This window comes from Seriola aureovittata, chromosome 17, assembly GCF_021018895.1.
Source record: "Seriola aureovittata isolate HTS-2021-v1 ecotype China chromosome 17, ASM2101889v1, whole genome shotgun sequence".
Taxonomy (NCBI): Eukaryota; Metazoa; Chordata; class Actinopteri; order Carangiformes; family Carangidae; genus Seriola; species Seriola aureovittata.
In genome coordinates, this window is record NC_079380.1 from 13,257,829 (window position 1) to 13,277,338 (window position 19,510).

The following is a 19,510-nucleotide window of genomic DNA, read 5'->3' on the forward strand; positions in this document are numbered from 1 at the left end:
CAACATGGGAGAAAATGATGGAGCAGAACCAAAGCAAACATTACCTTAAGGAATAAGGGAGGAGCGAAAGGAGGGTTGGAAACCACAGACTCCAGTCTTTCACCAGTCTTGTATTAGTGACTGTTTAGTGGTCAAGAGTGACCGCCCCAGACACCAACTCCACCTCTGACCGTTTACCTACACCGAGTCATGCCTTCTGTCTTGCGTCATAGACATCACAAAGCACCAAGTTTGGAGTGGCATGCTGGCAACAAGCTGGTATGACTGTAAAGTTTATGTAGCCTATGCTTCATCTTTGACCCTCTAATATCTTGCCCTCAAACAGCAAACACACTGACCTCATTTTCATTCATTCAAATCATCCTCAGCCTCTCCTGCTCCAAATAAAACTAGCTGCATTTGCATCGAGCAGCATTTGGCTGCTGCAGTCAAATCAATGCTCATCTCCAGCACAGCAGTGACAGTTATCAGACACTGCTCCAGCGCCTTAAAGCTACAGTTCAGGGCATATACGTTCCCTGCTGTGTCTCCTCATCTGTGAGAGCACGCAACGGTCAGAGACCTAGTGCTGGGTTGTAGGCGCCAGAGCGTTGTGCAGCGGGTGACCTCTGCAACCACGCTGAGGTTTTGCTGCTCCCACCATAGCTCGGCCATAATGAACTCAGCAGACCACTAAAAGGCTATGGCTTCGTCTCACTATCCCTGCTCAGTCCCAGCTCCCCAGCCTCGCTGAGGACACAGTCCCAGGAAGAGGGGGTCTAGCTGTAGCAGGAGAGGGGCAAGACAGAGGATGGCGGTGAAAGCCAGTGTCAAGTTCGCTTTACCTCTATTTGTATTTGTTTGCGGTCCTGTTATGATTATCTGGTGACTGAATGCAGCTGATCAAGTTCTTGGGTTTGGTGTTGAGTCTAAAATGTTAATAGTTTTGTGTTGTGTAAGAGGAAGCAGCAGGGAGGAGGTAAGAAGGTTCATATATCAGACAGAATCTGTTTGATGCTACCCATTTGTAGTTTCTGGGAGGTGGTAACTTCTGCTATTATTCAGCTCAGGCTTTGAACTTATTCTTGCAGTTGTGAGTGCACAAAATAAGAGAATGGATGAAAGGATTTGTTGCTAAATTCTAAAAACACAATTTCAGCAACTGCAAAGTGAGAAACCCGATTGTTGCCGTTGATACAGTGTGGCTCATTTTAAAGCCAGAGTAGGGAGCAGGAGCACTTCACAGTGTCAGGACCGTGAAAAGGTGAGAGAGGCATTTTAGTTCCTCTGTGGTCCACAAACACACACACACAGAACACACCTCTCCCACTGGCCCCATATTGTTTTATTCTTTGACAATAGATTCAGTTACATAATGAACCCCATCCATATCAAAGGCTGGATCAGGGATAGACTGGCGTGGCTCCAAGCCCCTCAGAACGGGCCAAAACCACATGGGAGAACAAACTCTTCCCTATTTTTCCCCTCTCCCCCTCTACCCTGCTCTTTGTCATACCACAAAAGATATCAAGTGTGAGAGGATGGACATGTGTTGCTGATCATATGCGTATTAAACAAATATTGCAATGGTCACCTAATATGTTGCGGTGTTCTGTCCGTTTTAGTATGGCCCAGAAACCAGAGAAAGTGTGCATCGCAGACATGGTTTTAAAATGCATTCCTCATGGCACTACGCTATAGAGGCTTGTGAGAATTGAGCTAGTGAGTATAGAAAATCCAACCACAGGTTATGGGGTATATATGCACCTCGAGGCTAAATGGGTTTTGATGGGCTCTACTGTGTTGTCTGAATCGCCATCTTGCGCTGTGCGACAAGATTTGGTGCTCCCACAGAGTGCACTCACACACGGCTTTGCCAACACTGAGCTACATTTAAAACTCTGGTCCTGCTGTCCCTGCCACGCTCTCTGCCAAGGAGCGCCACAAACAACAAGAGAAATGAGGGAGAGAGATTTTGATTTCTCCTTTTCCTTCTACCTGAGCCTCTCCAGCCTTCTGACCATTTCCTGTCTCATTATCTGATTTTTTTTAATTTTATTTTCTTTCTTTGTCTCTACCTCTGCTACCTCTGCATCAGTAGCATGAAAAATTTGTGGCAAATGTTCCTCCCACACTCCACATTCCAGGGTCTTACAGGATCCCACATGCTGGTGGCTCAGTCTCTCTCTCCTCTGTCTCACTGGTGACAGAGGAGTGCAACTTGTGTGGGTGCTGGGGGCAGTGTAACAATGTGAGTGTGTGTCTATGGGGGGGCAGTAATATGCTAATTCATCATTCTTAATTACATCGGCCAGAAGGGAGATTCCCTCATATTCTCTCATCAAATTCTTAATGGTTTCTTATTTTCAATGACCAGCATGGATTTTCAAATATATGCTGAACTAGACCATTTGACATTTGAAAAGGTCTATTTCTACTACATTGTAGATTTCAAAGGGGACAAAAAATATTATGTTAACTGCTGTTAATCAGTGTAAGTCTCCATTCTGACTGAAACACTGGATTGTAAAGTGGCTCGATGATAAGTATGGACTCAGAAAGTGTGAAGGGAAAAAGGTTGAAATAAGTTCAAGTAAAGATGGAGAAAGTAGATGACGATGGAACAGTGCCACAGTTCAATAACAGCAGAAAGCTGTGACAATGAAAACACAGCCATAGTTACTAATCAACAAGTCTTAAAGCTGTGGAAAGAAGATGAGCAGCTACGCTGCCACCCCATTCACAATTGAGATGTGCCAAGAAAAAGTGAAAAGGAGAGAACCAATGAAAAAAGAAAGTGAAAGACTGTGGACAACTGTTCAGAGAACAGAACATGACCAGATGTCAAATTGTTGCTGTATTCTTTTTTTCAATTTTCAAATTTCTTTTCTCCCTTTTTGAGAAAAAAAAAAAAATTAGGAACTCTCCACCTGTGGTAGCTATTTGTCTTCAATACTATCACTAAAAACGTTTTACATTGTATTAAATATATTATTTCAAGTAATGTCATATATATATATATATATATAACTTTTATTTTTGTACTTTTATGAGCATTGAAATGTGAATTTTACCAAATGTGAAATTCATTATGAGTACCAGAAAGTTTCAATAATCAGAAAAGTTGTAAAGTAACCTGACACTCTGTGACTTTCCCTGGTGTAGTAATCCCTCCCCATCTGGCACTCCGAGCAGGTTGAAACAGACACTGAGAATTATTTACAAATAGTTTTAGACTCAGGTCTGAATATCTTGTCAGTAAACAGCCATAATCAGTTGCTCCACTGGGACAGATTTACTTCAAACTTGATTTTTTTTTTTTTTTGTTTGTTTGTTTGTTTGTTTGTTTTATTTCATGCCGGATTGAGGCACCAAATTTTAAATGTTATGATGACAAAGTTTTCACAAAGATTTATTTACTGATCCCTCCAGATTTTACCGAGAAATATTTCAATCCTTAAAGTATAAACAAACTGCAACTTTATAGACAGTTAAACTAAAACCGTTCTGGTTCGGATTTGTACCTCTACATACTTTTGAAAGAAGTTTGTTTTTCTCCTCAAACATTTTGATCTCCATTTAGCTAAACTGCTTGAAGTTAGCGTCAGGGTCCTCACAGGAACCGGGTGATATAAGTATCGCTGGCCAATCGTAGGTGACCTTCTTGGAGCCAGCATCAATTTAGTGGCGTTTTGAAAGCCGGAGTGTTGGCAGTCCGCATCCCTGCCTCCTTCTCTGATCGGGGCCCATCCGTGAGGAACTGGGCAAGTCAATGTTGGTTCTGTCTGCCACCCTGTTTTGCTTGGCATGGTCATGCCAGCAAACACAGGAGACACCAATAATAAAATTAGACTGCTTTATTTAGTGAGAAGAAGAAGGAGACAAGGCAAAATAAGCCTCAGGAAGTCATTTACTCGGGCGGAGCGGCTAAGATTTAGTTGAATGTGTACTTTGGAAACTGTGTGAGATACTCTAGCAAACAAGAGAGTAAGGCAGCTTCTTTTTTTTTTTTTTTTAAAGAATCTGCAATTTTGATTTGACTTGTTCTGCACATTGCTGAACTTTCAGATACAAACCTCAAAGTCATCATTTTATCTGCATACACTCAGTAAAACAAGTAAAATAAAGTCAAATAGCTGTAGCTTAAATGAAACTTAATGTATCACCGCATTGTGTGACTGTGAATGAAGGAATAAGTTTCAGTTGTTACGGAAGCAACATAAAGGTTAAAATATACAAATATACATATAAATAACAGTTAAACTCCATTTATTTTGTTTTCTTGACTGAAATATTTTATCCTTTTTTTTGATGGTAAAGTGTAAATTTATCTTAACAGTAAAACAGCCATCGATGATGAGACATCTGCTGCATGCAGGATGAAGACTCAGTGCATCAAAGTGGGATCAGGCTGGGGAGATTCAGTGACAGGCAATAACCGTGCTTTATGTCCACTTCATTTCCCTTGCAAATCAGCCTTGCATTCTCAGAGTTTTCACAGTTCCCAGCTCTCTCTTTTTCCCTGAAACATGCCCTGAGTCAGCCAGGCTCATTAGACAGGATGAGACTATTACCAGGCGAGTTATCCCGCTCCAGACAATGGGATGTGGTCAGGTGGTGGACACACCAGTTCCACTGAGTTCATCGTCCCCCCCCCCCACCATGTCCTCCTCGTCCAAGACCGCGACTCTCTCTTCGTCCAGTAACGCCCTTCCCTCCATCAACAGCAAACGTTACAGCTGGAATGTAGCACAGTCTCAGTGCATCAGAATTATTGAAAATAATATTTTATTTTCATTTCCAATTTGTGCATATATGTGAGTGTGTTGTGAGGGGGTTCATGTGAGTGTGTGACCATTTGCAGGACACTAGAGTTGCACCTGAATTGAGTATATGCTCATAAGTGAACCAGTTTTCTCAGACAAAGTTGCAACTGCGCTGTAGAAATGCTCCTTCCTTCCTTCGTTCATTCATTCTTTCATTCCTTCATTCAGTATAATGTGCTGATGTAACTCACAGTGAAGTCCCCCCATTCCAGTTCATTTTTTTAGCTATTTACAGTAGGGCTTTCAGGAGGCCCAATCAGAAACTGTGGACAAGTTCCAGGGAAACAGGACCCAAGCACCCTGAAGAGCCTTTTTGCCTCACTTTTATTCACTCCTGTTCTTTCTCAAGAGTTCCTCCTGAAAGTATTTGGCAAACACTGGTGAAAAAAAAAAAAAAAGACTTTGAGAGAAGAAAAACAACAAGTCGTTCTTGAGCCACCCACACCCCATCTGCTGTGGTATTATCTTCTTTTATTATCTACAGATTATGTGCACTGATATGATTTCTACAGTTTGGTCTGGTGGTCATTGTGATGGTTGTTCTTGTAGTTTTTTGTTTGTGGAGCGTTGTGATATGAGACAGCAAGGGAGGGGGGAAATCCTCCCCCATGTGCATCTAATCGTCCATTCAGGACCCTCTTAATGGCTTGTCAGTTCCCCTTGCCCTTCCATTTTCTGTCCAATTAATTCCTTTCTAGCTCTCCGGATAAAGGGACACAATGGGGCCCCTCCACAGCATAATGAATCATTAAAATTCAGCAGCGCGGCCCTGGCACTTGGCTTCTCCCTGGGCTGGTTAGGGACGGCTGCTTGGCATGCATGCCAGGGCCAACTTGAGCATTCTACCCACTGGACCAGAGGAGATATGATCTCTCCTCATTCCTCTCTTTTCAGTGGTGTGGCAACAAAAAAATCTGAACTTTACTATTTTGGTAGATATGTAGCCACATATGAATTGTCAAATAAGGGGTCGGTAAGGTCATAAAGTTCTGAGAGAAGCAGCGGAAATGGAGATGAGCTGTTTACAACGACATCTCGCAATTTTGTTTTTCGAGACCTGTATATTTTTTTCTGAAGAAAAACATATAAGCTCTACAGCAAACAAATAATTGAAGATGTAATTTGCAAAACTCGATAGACTCGCACGTTCATGATTTGAGCAGCATCCGATTAAATTTTACTGTGAAGGTTTAATTGCTGTCACTTTGGAAAAGTGTTTGGATGGATGAGAGCTGAGAATAATTCCCTGAAGGTCTGCACTCACAGCTGGAGCTCACACTGCAGATGTTGGACAATATGCACAGCTGGTATCCAGTGCAGAGGCAAACCCAAACTGTTCACTTCAATTAATTCTATTTATTTCTTATTTGACAAATTATTTCTGAAGATATTTAAGGACAAATGTGAAACTGTGGAAACTAAATATGGGTGCAAATAAGAGAGACAAAGACAAATATCAAGAAAAAGTATCTTTTATTTTTAAAAAAAATGGCCAGCGAATGGGTTAGCTGTGTATGTGTGAATGAAACTGTAGTTAATAGAACAACAATAATTTTCACAGCCTTTCTCAAAATTATACACCAGAATAATATACAAAATACAGTTCTGTGGACAAAACCTGGAGCATGTGGCTCTGTACGCTTCTCATACAGCATCTCACAGAACATTACAAACCGAGGCTGTGAGGAATGACGTCAAATTAAGGATACAATCAGGAGCGGGTTAACTGTAGGAGTGTCGGGTGTGGATTACTGATTGTGTGCTGACTGAAGTTTGTTAATAAATTCAATTTCATATTGAAATACTGACAATAAGCATTAGAAGGCACAAAAAAAAAACATTTTGCGCAAGACTGAAGCAGTGAGTTGGCACGTGATGGTTGATGAGATCAATTTGGGCATATACTCACACACTGAATTTACTCTTTAAACCCTAAACACTCTTCTTTGAATAACGGGTAAAATTCAAAGATAATTTCCAGTAAAATAGATGTTTTAAGTATCATTGGTGCGTATTATGTCATGGGATATGTATTTCTTGCCCAAGAAAATGGCTCTCACATACAGATGAACTGTATCTCCCTGACACACACACACAGATGCATGTACGTACACATATCCGTGTGTTGTCCATCCACATATACAAGAGGTCCAGCTGACATGTCACTCAGAGTGTGTGGTGTTATTTTACCCCATTTCCTTTAACCCTAGATCATGACTAATCGCAATTTGCCAAGCATAGCTTTCAGACACCTGTTCTGTCCTGTGCGAGTCTGTTGGTCCTGCTCTGTTTTCTTGCAATTGGGAATGGAGACAGGAAAGTGTGGAAATTGGACAGGAAATTGGTCTTAAACGGAATGATATGAAATGCACTGAGCTTCTGCTGTCCTTCACTTCATTTACCTTGTTTTCAATGAAAGTCAAACAGTACTGTAAATAACCAAACCCACATTACATGTGTTTATCTACGTAAGAACAAAAGAAAAAAAGAAACCAATAATGCATGAACATAAATACATACAGACTTTTATGTCAAAATGACACTATAAGATTCATATGAGCCATTTAGTTAAGACTGATCCACTAATGCAAATGGCCAAATATGCTGTGATATAGCTCTGGCCATTCATGTAAATTTTACTGCAAATTCACATAATTGGTCCCGTGTACATTCTCCAAAGTATCTGCTTCACAACAATCCCGGGCCAAACCGTGTCTCTCCTACACAAGGCAGGCCTTTGCTTTACCTCAAGTGTGCACACACGTGCAACCTTAAACTGGAAAGACGGAGGGGGGTGGGGTGGGGGGTTGGGGGGGGGGGGGGTGTACAGGATGTAGGCGTAGGTGACATGTCCTCATGGAGGAGTTTGGCTCACCAACAACACAATTTGTCTTTGAAAAAAGTCTAAGTGTGTTTTCGTCGCAACAATATAACTTTGTATAAAATCAGCAGGCACTTTTTCTTTTGTTTCATGTTCAAATGGTCACAGGTAGCCTACTACCACCTACACACACTTCTCCACCTGCGCCTCGCGTCCTTCATTAGTAGTGCATCAATCTGAATGAGTCTCTGGTACGAACTGAGTGTTTCTTGTCCCCTTAGGGTCGAGACAGCGTGGTGTAGACGGGCTGGTCCCAGCTGGAGGCGGTGGGGCTGTGGGCAGGAGCCATGGAGAGACTGTTAAGGATCGGGCTGCTGTAGGGTCGCCTGGATGAGTGGAAGTAAGGGTACTGGTAGAGGCTAGAAGGGTAGCCAGAGTATGGGTTGTAATAGTTGGAGCTCTGCAGGTCCGTATAGTCACACTGGGAGCTGGAGAAAGAGGCTGCGGCCGAGGCAGCTGACGTGGCCGAAGTGACACAGGCCTGGCTACTGTAGGAGCCGTAATCGGAGTGCGAGGGTGACCCATGGGAGTGCTCGCTGTAGTGGCTGGGGCTCAGTTGCTCCGTTTTAATATGGAGCCGGTGCTGGCCCACCTCGCTGGCGGAGGAAGAGGTGGAGGACATGGCGGTCTTGCGACTCCACGCTGACCCGTTGGCACCTGCGTGGCTGTATGAGGAAGGGTAAGAGCCGCCGGGTGCTGGAGCCTGCCCGTGGCTGTGGTCTGAGGGCAGGGTGGAGGAGCCTGAGGCGTGGCCGTTGAGCGGGAGGTACTGGTCAAACTCGTGCACGTCAAAGGTCTCCATGTTGCTGATGACATCAGTACTGAGCTCAGAGATGTCTACATTGCTGAAGTCGATGTTTTGCCTGCTGCTGTCAACAAGACGACGGCCTTCATGTTTCAGATCTTGCTTCACCCCGTGGTGCAGATCTGTTTTGGGAGTAGTGGGTGGTGTAGGGGGACCGTGGGGCTGCCCTGAAGAGAAAATATCAGGAAAAAAAGAGTTCACAAAACATTTAAATTAAACATATTAAACAATTCACTGTGGCCTAAAACTATTTTAAAATAAAACTGACAAACTAGATTGTGTTTGATACATTACTTCTGGTATTGAATGTGAGAACACACCTGCATGTTCAGGGTGGTGGTGCCCATCAGTCATCCCTGCCAGTCCTCCCATTCCTGGTTCAGCTTTATACATGTGGTGTGCCAGTTCTGCTCCTGAGTCTGAGTCGCTCTGGCCTGGTTTCACATTCTTCCGTCGCCGAGGCTGGTACTTGTAGTCTGGATGATCTTTCTTGTGCTGAACACGAAGCCTCTCTGCTTCATCTACAAACGGCCTCTTTTCACTCTCTGAGAGCAAACTGTGGTGAAAAGGAATATGTAAAATACCAAAAGTTATTCAGTCAAACTAAACATAAATAAAAAAGATAAAAATGTTAACTGTTAAAAAAAAAAAAAAAAAAAAAAAGGTGTTAAAAAGTTACTTTGGAGCTTTTTATTTATTGTCAAGGGGTCAGGAAAAAAAATGCCAATTTTCCTTTCTTGGTTTCTCCTCCTAAATCATTTACATTCATAGCCCAAAATTTATTAAAAATTAGTGAATTTTATATTTGTATGTCATTGCCAATGTTGTGAAAGTGAAATGTGATTTATTAAATGTTGATTATTTCAGTCATTTTCTTTTTTTTTTCTTTCTCTCCCTGCATTCTCCTTATAATAAATGAAATGTTTCCTTACCGCCACAGTTTCCCCAGCGTCTTGCTCAGCTCGGCGTTATGCAGGTGTGGATACTGATCCGCCAGCTTTCTGCGGGCCGCTTGCGCCCACACCATGAACGCGTTCATAGGTCTTTTGACGTGGGGTTTACTCTTCAGGGATCCGTTCCCTCTAACGGGCATGGGCACCAAGGACCAGTCGTATCCCTTGAGCACCTGAGAAACGGCGTCCCGTATGCAAGCTGGGAACCGGTCGTCATCCTCGGAGTCCAGTTTCTTGCCCAAACCGGTGAGCAGGGATCCTTGGCCGTCGGATCCCGTCGGAGAGGACGGAGCGTCGGAGTCGGATTCGTCCTGGGACATGGAGCTGTTCGTGCCTGATGGACTGCAGGGCTGGTCGCTGGCACACTTGTCGTGCTCCTCTGTCATTTTCAACATTATTTATTCAGCCCCGTGGGGGTGAAAATCCAAAAACAAGCTGTAATCGTCAACTAAAAACACAAAACAAAAAAACCAAACAAACAAAAAAAAAAAATCAAACTTTACTAATGAATTCAAGCGCGCAGCAAAGTGCCCAGTGCGCTTTTTACGCACGGTGCGCCACAGTAAATTCCTTTAACAATTTCAGTCAGTAAGAGTCCGCTGTTTTCCTTCTGCTTCCCTGTTTGTTTGTCTTCGGTTGTCTTGTTTTCCAAGGCTGTCATGGGAGGTGCGGTCGTGAAAGTTGTGGTCCACAATGTGAGCTGAGGAGCTACACGTTACAGCAACTTGAGTTGGAGTTTTAAAATCGTCACTCCACCTTCCGCCTGGGATTGGCTGGAACAAATCAGCACTTTCCCTCCATTGGTTCACGTTTTAATGTGGGCTTTCTTATTATAATGATTTTCTTTTTTTTTTTCATTAGTGACACAGTTCTGTTTTTATTAAAGTTGTACACGTTATGTGACAAACAGACATTAAGCCCCAAATTTCTAATACTTCAGGAAATATAATGAGTTCAGAAATTACTCATGTTTTAAAAATACACTGTAGGTGTTTTATTGTTCTTCTATTATCAATGCAGCAAATGTAAACATCTCCAGTCTCTAAATGTAAAAATAGCATTTGGTAATATTGCAGTATAGCCTTTTAATTTCTGTATATTGTAGCTTACTTATCTCTACATTTACAGGTTTTATTTCATTAAAAAATATATAGGATAGACATGATATAATAAAGGTATGTCACTGTGAAAGAATAGTCAGGACATAATGATTATGTCAAATGTCAAAAGTAGTAAGTATTTTATTTTTATAAAATGCATAAAAACATTTGTGCTTATTTCTCACTGAGATAAAGACTGAGGTTTAATATGTGATGGTCTAAAGTGAAGTTGATCTAAACAAACGTCAGCCACAGGTAGAGTTGTGGCATGTGGAGAGTAACACAAAATGTGATTTACAGGTTTTTATTCTCTCAGATAACAGACAGGGACAGTGTCAAGCATTAAGTCTCAAAAACTGTATATGCTTTTGTCAGTTTGGTTAGGTTTGAAAGGACAAATTCTGTGTTAACGAACTAACTTAAAAGCTAAAGCTGGATTGAAAATTATAACAAATATATTATTCACGTCAGGTCTGACAGATTGAGAGCCATTGTCACAGAGACAGGATGATTTTTACTTACAACAATCATGTAGCAGTGTTTAAAGGAAAGTTCAGTGTGTGATACAAAGCCCTGCATGGCTGCCTATATTTTAATTTTTCTTCTGTGTGTCTGTGAATTTCTACGAAGAGTTGAATTTGAATCTAAACAAATGATCATGACTGTGAAACTCAGTTTCACTCCTGAGCCGACTCCTGACAAAATAAAAAAGTTGTGCTTGCTTTGATAAGAAAAACTCCAACTTTCACAGGCCCGTGTGCGAGTCCAATTACAGGGGTTTTTTTTATAAATGTTCCAAATTTAGAAGAGGAAGTTAATTTGTCAAAACAGGCTGTGTGTAATCCATAAGTTACTTCTCCCCACTAGGCTTTTTTATGACACTGAAGATATAAAGAGCAGAGGAGATAAGAGGGTAGATTGAATCACTGCCTTTGTTAATGGTGTCTTTGTGTTCATGTATTGTGGGATGATTTTTATCACTGGCCTCCCCATGAAAAGACAAGGTATGTTTGTGCTGGACGGCAGTTTGCTTTGCTCGATACACACTGCAGGTGGCTGAGGGAAGACGAGAGTTTGTAATGTGGAAATAATAGAAACTGTGGGTTGCACATAGAGAACAGAATTTCCTGCAAAAGAGGTAATGGTTTGCACAGTAAGGTAAGATGTTTGCATGTTTTTTCTTTGATTAACACTAGGCTGAAGAAGACAGTGGGCTTGAATTTGAATCAAACCATGTTTTCTTTATTGTAAAAAGGACTGTGTCTGTCGCTTGTTATGATGTAACCCAAAATAAGTTGCTGCTGTTAAGTTTTAATTAATCAGAAAGTATGAATTGAAAGTGCTCACATAGTCAATCCCGTCTTCCTTCCTAGCAGCTTAGCAGCTGCTGTCAAAGCGCTCGGTTGGGTCAAGTTCAGTGCATGTGTGTGTGTGTGTGTGTGTGTGTGTGTGTATATGTGTGAGAGAGAGAGAGAGAGAGAGTGTGTGTGTGTGTGTATGTGTGTGTGTGTGTGTGTGTGTGAACAGACAGACAGGACAGCGGAGAGCTGTCAAACATGAATGAGTCTGGCTTCGTTCTCGTCCCGCTCCACACACATGGAAAAGTATTCACTGTGTGCGTTGACAACATATTAAGTCTCTGATGTGTGGAATTGTAGATCTCTTGGTCACTGCCCAAACATGTGTGAACTTATTGTATTGAATTTTATTTACTTGAACAAATCTAAACATTTTGAAAATGAGATCGTCGACTTTTACTTAGACGTATTACATGTCTATCTCATTGGTTTTCAGGGGAATAACTACATCCACCTGTTACTCGTCCTGACATGAGGCCAGTGTTAGTCTTGATAATAAGCTAGAGAGCGAGTACAAATCTTCATTAATTTTTTCAATTTGCTGTAACACACAGGACATAATTCCTGTCACTTGCATATAAATTAAATTGATTTCCTGATCCTGTTAATATTCCCCTTTGGATTTGCAATTAAATCTTTCTTTGTGTCATATGTAATGCTGGAAATCCCTGCTCTCAATCACTATTGAAAATGAATCAACTGTTCCTGGCCCAAATCCTGCTCTCCCCCACCAAATTTCATGGAAATCCTTTCGTCAGGGTTGAGGTATCCTGCCGACAGACAGTCAGACAAACAACCACATCAATACTAATGAAAGCAGTGTGTTATAGTTCATAATGCTTCATTTGTTTACTATTTTTTGGGAGAACTCATCTCAGGTAGAGCGACACTGCGCGAATCCAATATGAGTGACAGCTGTTGTCTCGCCCTACTAAGACTGTCAGACAGCCTTGTTTTCTGAGTAGAGAGGAAGAGACGGAGAAGAAGGAGACAGACTTATAAAAGAGACCCCATCCTTCCCCCTTCATACCTCCCTGTATTGTGGCGAGAAACTCTGGCCAGAGTTTGTGGGCTCTGGGCTCTTGATTAGAAAAGGAAGGAGCAGCAGAGGAGAGGTAACCGCGCATGAACCTTAAGTGTCCCAGAGAATGAAGGAAGGTTTTAATTTTCCTATTTTTGCAAGATGTATCTCAAAGGAAAGAACCGGGTAAAGATTTTCAGATTTTTCTTTTTTTTTCAGGGCCTTAGCAGAGCATGTTAGCCCCTTTTTTCTCCTGGGCCCTAGTCACTTCTACCCCACATGTAAATTATATTCTCTGGCTCCTAATGTGCATACAAAATTAAATTACACAGTCACCCACAGGAATCTTGCCCCCTTTGGTCTCCGCTTCTGTGTTTAAATACACTTAGGCACATTTCTTCACTCTAGCCAAGTTATTCAATAGCAGTTAAATTGGCATAAATTGTCACAGTGTTGTACAGTATAGATAAGAGTTTTATATGTGTTAGAATGATGTGAACCTGATAAGGAGTTCTTAAAGGTCATCAAGTTCATAAAACACTTCAGTTGCGTAGATGTCTGCTATGCATCCAACAAAATATGACATGCAAAACCATAGATTTAATATTTAAATCCACATTTTGGTGCAGGATGTATGAATTCTGCACCACAAGAATCCTGATAGAATTTATACAAAATTTTCCACATGAGGAACAACTGTGGAAACCTTTGTCTGTAGTCACCACAGTGCCCTAACCCAAACAGCAGGCCTTCATTCTGCTAAATAATGTTACTGATTGCACACTGAGTCAGTGTAAACTTGGTGAACTGTGGAGGCTGGCATGCCCTCCCTCTCACCCAGACAATCCCAACCACTGCCTAACCACATGTGGAACAAGCTCCTGGGCTGCTAACAAGCCGTATTTCACCCCCGCGCCACATCAACCAGACCACGTCTATCTTTGGTTTCACACACTCAGAAAGAAGGTAATTAGTGCAAAATTTACAGTTGCAGGAAATGCAACTGGAAGGCAAGGATTCAGGTTACAGTTAGAATATGAATTTAAAAAAAAAAAAAAAAAAAAGCCCCACTATGAAAATCATGGATTCAAAATATTTATTTTACAGTCCTGGTACAGTTATGGGACTTGGTGTTGTAACATCTCAAGGTTAAAAGTTGCAGAGGATTTTCCTGTCAGGTTCACACACATTAAAGTGAACTCTCAGTGATGGATGTACCTACTCCTCCTCTCCGTTCCATCTCCACTCATCACACCCCCTCTGGAACATGGATGGTGGATGTTTTCCATTTTGGTCTGTGGCTAAATGTATTTTCCAGGTTGTCTACTTAGTGAGGTCGAGGACCCGGGGATGTTTGACTCTACTGGTTCTAATCACAGTCCAACCCCCATGACAGCTGCTGCATGTTAGAACCTCCCATTGACCCCCGACCCCGCGCTATCCTAAATTCATTCTATTAAAACACCATAATGAGGGGTTTACTGGACCAATTGCAGGTTATATTTAAACCTATTAGAAGACGCAGAGAGATGGAGGGGAGGGGTTGCACGGTGAGGAGGGGAGGAAAGAGAGTTTTGAATAGATTGAAGGGGGAGTGTTTGAAACTGAAGGAAACAATTAGCCCAAAACGTCTCAGGGTGTGTTTGGCCGTCAGCCACGCTCATTTTTAATGCCAGGAGTATAAAAAGAACTCAAGTGTTCCCACATTATTTGCTGTGTTTTCTCCCTGACACATAACTGTTTTGCGAGGCAGTGGTTATGCTCATGATAGTTCTGTATGTCCGTGTGAATTAGGCATTATGGACAGGGACGTGTTGGAAGCTGTGTGTGTAGTAGCAGGCAAGTCAGGTCTTCATTTGCTGTCTTTTCTTTAAATGTCTGATCCTCACGCTGTCAGTAGGTATCTTGGTTGTGAAGTGGCTTCCATGAATCTGCTCACGAGAACACTTTGTGTGTATGTTGGTGTGGTGCATAATGGTTTTAGCTGCTGAGACAAAGTTTCTGTTTGAAAGATGCCCTAAAGGCGAAGCTCAGGGTTGATCGTTGGAAAGCAGAAAAACTAATTTCCATTTAATCATCCATGTGCAGTGGAAATGTCCAATCCTGGTTACTTTCTTCTGACATGACAGCATTAATGCTAAGATGTTCAGCAGGGACGACACTTCCCATGGTGTATCTTCTCACAGAGCTGTCCCAAGAGGAGTGTGGGTGTATGTGGGTTCTTTTTTTTTTTTCTTTTTTTTTACACTTTCTGATCTACAACCCTTTCTTTCAGTCTGTCTTCCCTCTCATCTTCATAGCATATGTTCTGAATCAAACTTGCGGTGTGCTCAGTCTTCCACATTGTCTTACTTTTTTGATCCTTGATTCTCATAAATCATCTCCCTAATTTGCCTGTGAATTAGATGGTGTGGGACATGTAGACATTTAGGACAGGGCTTAGGGGCGGCGAGAGAACAGAGAGCCCACCCCTTGACTTTACGGGAAATGGGAGGCTGCTCCACAAAAGCAGGACTATTTCGAGGTCCTCTTTAGCTGTGTTGTTGTACTGACTTGGCCTCACAGAGCTAAGATAACTGTGGTGCATTGTTTTTATTGACAGATAATTAAAACAAGAATAAAACGCAATTTGCACTGTTTCAGGTCCCTTCTTCTTTTTTTTTTTTTTTTTTTTTCAATGTGTAAAAGCACTGTGAAAGTTCATATATGTTTACACATATAAGTGCTCACAGTGTGTAGCAAGTACGGTGCACACATACCAGCACAATATGAAACCTAAATCTCCTGTGTACAATTCATATATTACAGGATCATTTATAAGCTATTAAAATGATTATTGGTGAAGTGGATCAAATTCTCCAATTAGACTTTCAGTTTACCAGCCAAGACTTTCAATGTTTATGAGCAGCACTTAGTCTGTCTGTCTCCAGCCTGTCTGTAACCTCTAACAGAAACACTACACTGAAAAACCCATCGGCACACCTGCTGCTAACCGCACGGAGAGGCTGAGTGTGTTGTGATGATCAGAACGCATGTTGTAATATTTTATATGACGTTACTGCTCTGAAATTATTTCCATGGGTTGATGTGGGTTAATGTACTGCATATCTGGAAAATGGTTAGTGATTTAGCATTTGATCATAGGTTATTCCCCCGACAGGATGGTTGTAAAAAAAATAAATAAATAAAAAAAAAAAAAAAAACATTGCATAACTTCTGTATATATTGCAAAAATAGCGTATGCAAATTTACAGCATCTTTGTTAAAGATTAACTATTAAATACTTTAGTTTATGGGTGGGAAGGAGGAGGGTGAATGTTGAAATATACCGCATCTGTATATGCAAGCATCTGTGGTCAATGTGGATCATTGTACCGCTATAAACACCCATCAGCGTCTGCATTACTGACCAGGAAAAAAAACAGCATTGGAACATTATCTAGAGATTAGCACCATGCACAGTCAGCTACAGTACAGAGCTGCAGATCTGTTGTCAGAAAGGCTCAAGTGAATCAGGGTGCCGGACATGTCATCACCATATCATATAGCTTTGCATTGCACTTTCTCAAGTGACCCGGGCAGCACGCCTCTGTCTTGTATTAATATTATTAAACAAATTTTTTTTTCTTTAGTTGCCTTAGTGGTTCAGGGCCCAGATGATGATGGTGATGTTGATGATGATGTTGAGGAGGAAGAGGAGGTAAAAGATTTGAACTCCTACTGTTTGAGATTTTTCCTTCAGATAATTCTAATAGTGTTAAATGTGTTACCATAATGTCATTACTTTTTTCAGTGGTGAGTAGTGTCAGGGATTACAAGTTTAATTTCAGTATTTGCATAACAGTTACTCATCCCATTCTTGAGTGATCAGTAAAGGAACATAATTACTAATGTGTGAGTAATTGATGACATTTGGGAAGTGAATTGCTCAACACTACCTGTCATTAAAACTGCCAAATGCAGCTCTGAGTCATTCCATAGTACATTTAGAAAGCACAATTATGTCTCTGACTCTCCATTGCTTTGGTCTTGGACCAACTCTCCTGCTTGTCTACAGAGTCACTAGTGTTGGATACACAATTATTTGAAATTATTCGGATATCTCTGGATTTTAAATTTCTTTCTCTGAGCTTTTCTGCCAGACCTTTGTTTTGTTTTTGTTTTTTTTAACTTTAAAACAAGTCAGCAGCACTGAGGCAGCCTCTGTTTTGAAATGATGATAAAGATACCAACTCATTGACGGTGAGCGTGTGGGCGACCGAACAGTAAGTAGTTTGCTGTAGAGGGAGACAGACGTGAGGGCCAGATAGAACCAGAGTGAGCCGTGCAGCCTGCTCCACTGGGCCGATCACCACAACACATGCTGCCACATCTATCTCTCTCCCTCTTTTTCACTCTCTCTTTTTGTCTTTTTTTTTTTTTTTTTCCACATTGAGCCACCGGCCCAGTTTGTGTTAGCGGCCCATCGATCAGGAAAACTCCAGGTTCTCCCAATGGCCGCTCTGTTATTACTAGCAACTGTCACGTAGTTGTCACGTGACTCAGGTAAGGAAAGAAGGAAGCACTTGCTAACCGTTTCCACCGGTTGTAGGTACAGGGTGTTTCCTGGTTGCTACTTCACTATTTCCAACTGTTTGCCTGACTGTTGCAGACATGCAAAGCAGCAAAGAGAAAAGATCGTCTCGTGTTGTAGCTTTCGGGCATTTTATACAAAGGCAAATCAAAGACTCAATGTTTATGGCCCTCGAACATGAATGAACATTGAAATTAAAGCTCTGTATTTGTGTTGAGTTTACTGGGTTGTTGTGAGGAGTTTTGGCAATGGCCATTTGGTGGTGTGCGGCTACAGGTCACATGGTGTGGGAGTCCAAGGTCACCGAGGTCACTTCCTGTTCCCTTTAAAGAGGTGCAGGGCCCTAGCTGGGGACAAAAGAGTACACGGAAGTACTTGTGTAGCACGGAGGATATAAAGAGTCTTTTCAGTGGACCACAAAGTCTGACATTTTCATTCACAGTGGAATTTAACTTTTCCTAGAAGTTGCTTGTTTGGGAAATGTAGCACTCTCCTTCACCTTCTGCAGTGTAGTCAATCTAATTCTGAGCGGTTGTATAGCTAATGTGATGTTCAGGGAAATTGTTCTTTTCTGCTCATTAACTGACACTTTAGCAGAAAATCGGGTGTTGCAAAAACACACTGAGGTCAGTTTGGCTGACAGGATTTCCTTTTGTGAAGTTCAGAGTGTTGAACCTCCACTGACTAGTGACTCTGTTCGGCTCTGCGGCCTATCAGTGCGTCGGTGAAATTACATATCGGCCGAAAACATTTGATTCCACTCACCACAATCACCTTGGGTTACCTTTCTGTGTTTATGTACTGTGTTTGTGTGTGTGTGTGTGTGTGTGTGTGTGTGTGTGTGTGTGTGTGTGTGTGTGTGTGTCTTATTTTGCTTCAGTCACCTTAACCTTCAAAGATCGCTATTTCTTTCATAGTTTAAGGAACAATATATTTTCATTTTCACCAAAACATTTTCAATTCAACTCTTCATCTTATTTTAGCTGAATTAAGGGAACATTAGAACCCCCCCACACATACACACACACACAAACACACACACACACACACACACCTTCCCCCACTTACCTCCAACTGCCTCTTGTGTCTACTAATGGCAGCCCCTGGGACAGCTTTGGCTACATTTAACATAGAATGTAAATCTACTGAGCCATAGGGTCCCTCATTTAACAAGTTTGCTGCTTTATGGTGCTCTAAAAAAATCAACTCCCCTGTTTGGTTTTTAGGGATTAATTCATCATCTAGTGTTTGACAATGATATGACTCTCTGAAGCCAGACTAGAAACCATCTAACAGCTAAACAACAGAATCCTATTAATCGGAAAAACTTGAAAATTGTTTATATATGTATATGTGCGCAGGCATATGTGTTGGTATTTATGCGGCATAGATCATTTAAGTAGCCTGCATAAGCCTCCACATGCTTTTGGATAAATTGGTACCAAATTTAATCAGAACCCATGACAACCCCCCACCCCACCCCACCCAACCCCACCCCACCCAACAGCCTGATTTTTGCTCCATGGGTGCATTTATGGCCTCAAACTCAGGTATATATATATTTATGACGGCAGTAAAGTGGGCTGCTGTAGTTAATCTCTTAATGACGTCTCCTTTCCTCTGCCACCAGTGAGTCTGGGTTCGGGCCACAGGGACTGATCGCTGGAGACAGCGTGGGGGGAGCACGGTCTTGTTTTGTGGATGCAAATTCTAGAGATCTGGGTTTGTGGCTGCAAAACTAGTATTAGACAAGGCCTTGCTTTTGCTGTGTAGTCTGTACAACTGTAAAATGACATGCATGTGACATGGCATATTCCAGAGGCGTGAGCTCCATTGCAAGCGAGAGTGCCAAGGGGAAATTTCACTAATGGGAAACAAATGCGCCACACTTCTCAACTCTTGTCACTTTCTATCTGTGAGGCAGCTTGTTGGTTTCTCTGTTTTCTTTTTTTTTTTTCTTTTCTTTTTTTCTTTAGGGCATTCATTTGCAAGGATGCTTTGCATATACATTTTA

At 41.7% G+C, this 19,510-nt stretch overlaps 1 protein-coding gene across 1 annotated transcript; it reads right to left on the reverse strand.

Annotated features, from left to right (window-relative positions):
* Positions 1–6,261: 6,261 nt before the first annotated feature.
* Positions 6,262–10,130, reverse strand: sox8a (SRY-box transcription factor 8a). Its single transcript, XM_056402227.1, has 3 exons — positions 9,424–10,130; positions 8,812–9,047; positions 6,262–8,658 (listed from the first exon to the last, which is right to left on the reverse strand). The coding sequence occupies exons 1-3, from the start codon at positions 9,837–9,839 to the stop codon at positions 7,904–7,906; spliced, it is 1,407 nt and encodes a 468-aa protein (XP_056258202.1). The 5' UTR covers positions 9,840–10,130; the 3' UTR covers positions 6,262–7,903.
* Between the last annotated feature and the right edge of the window lie 9,380 nt (positions 10,131–19,510).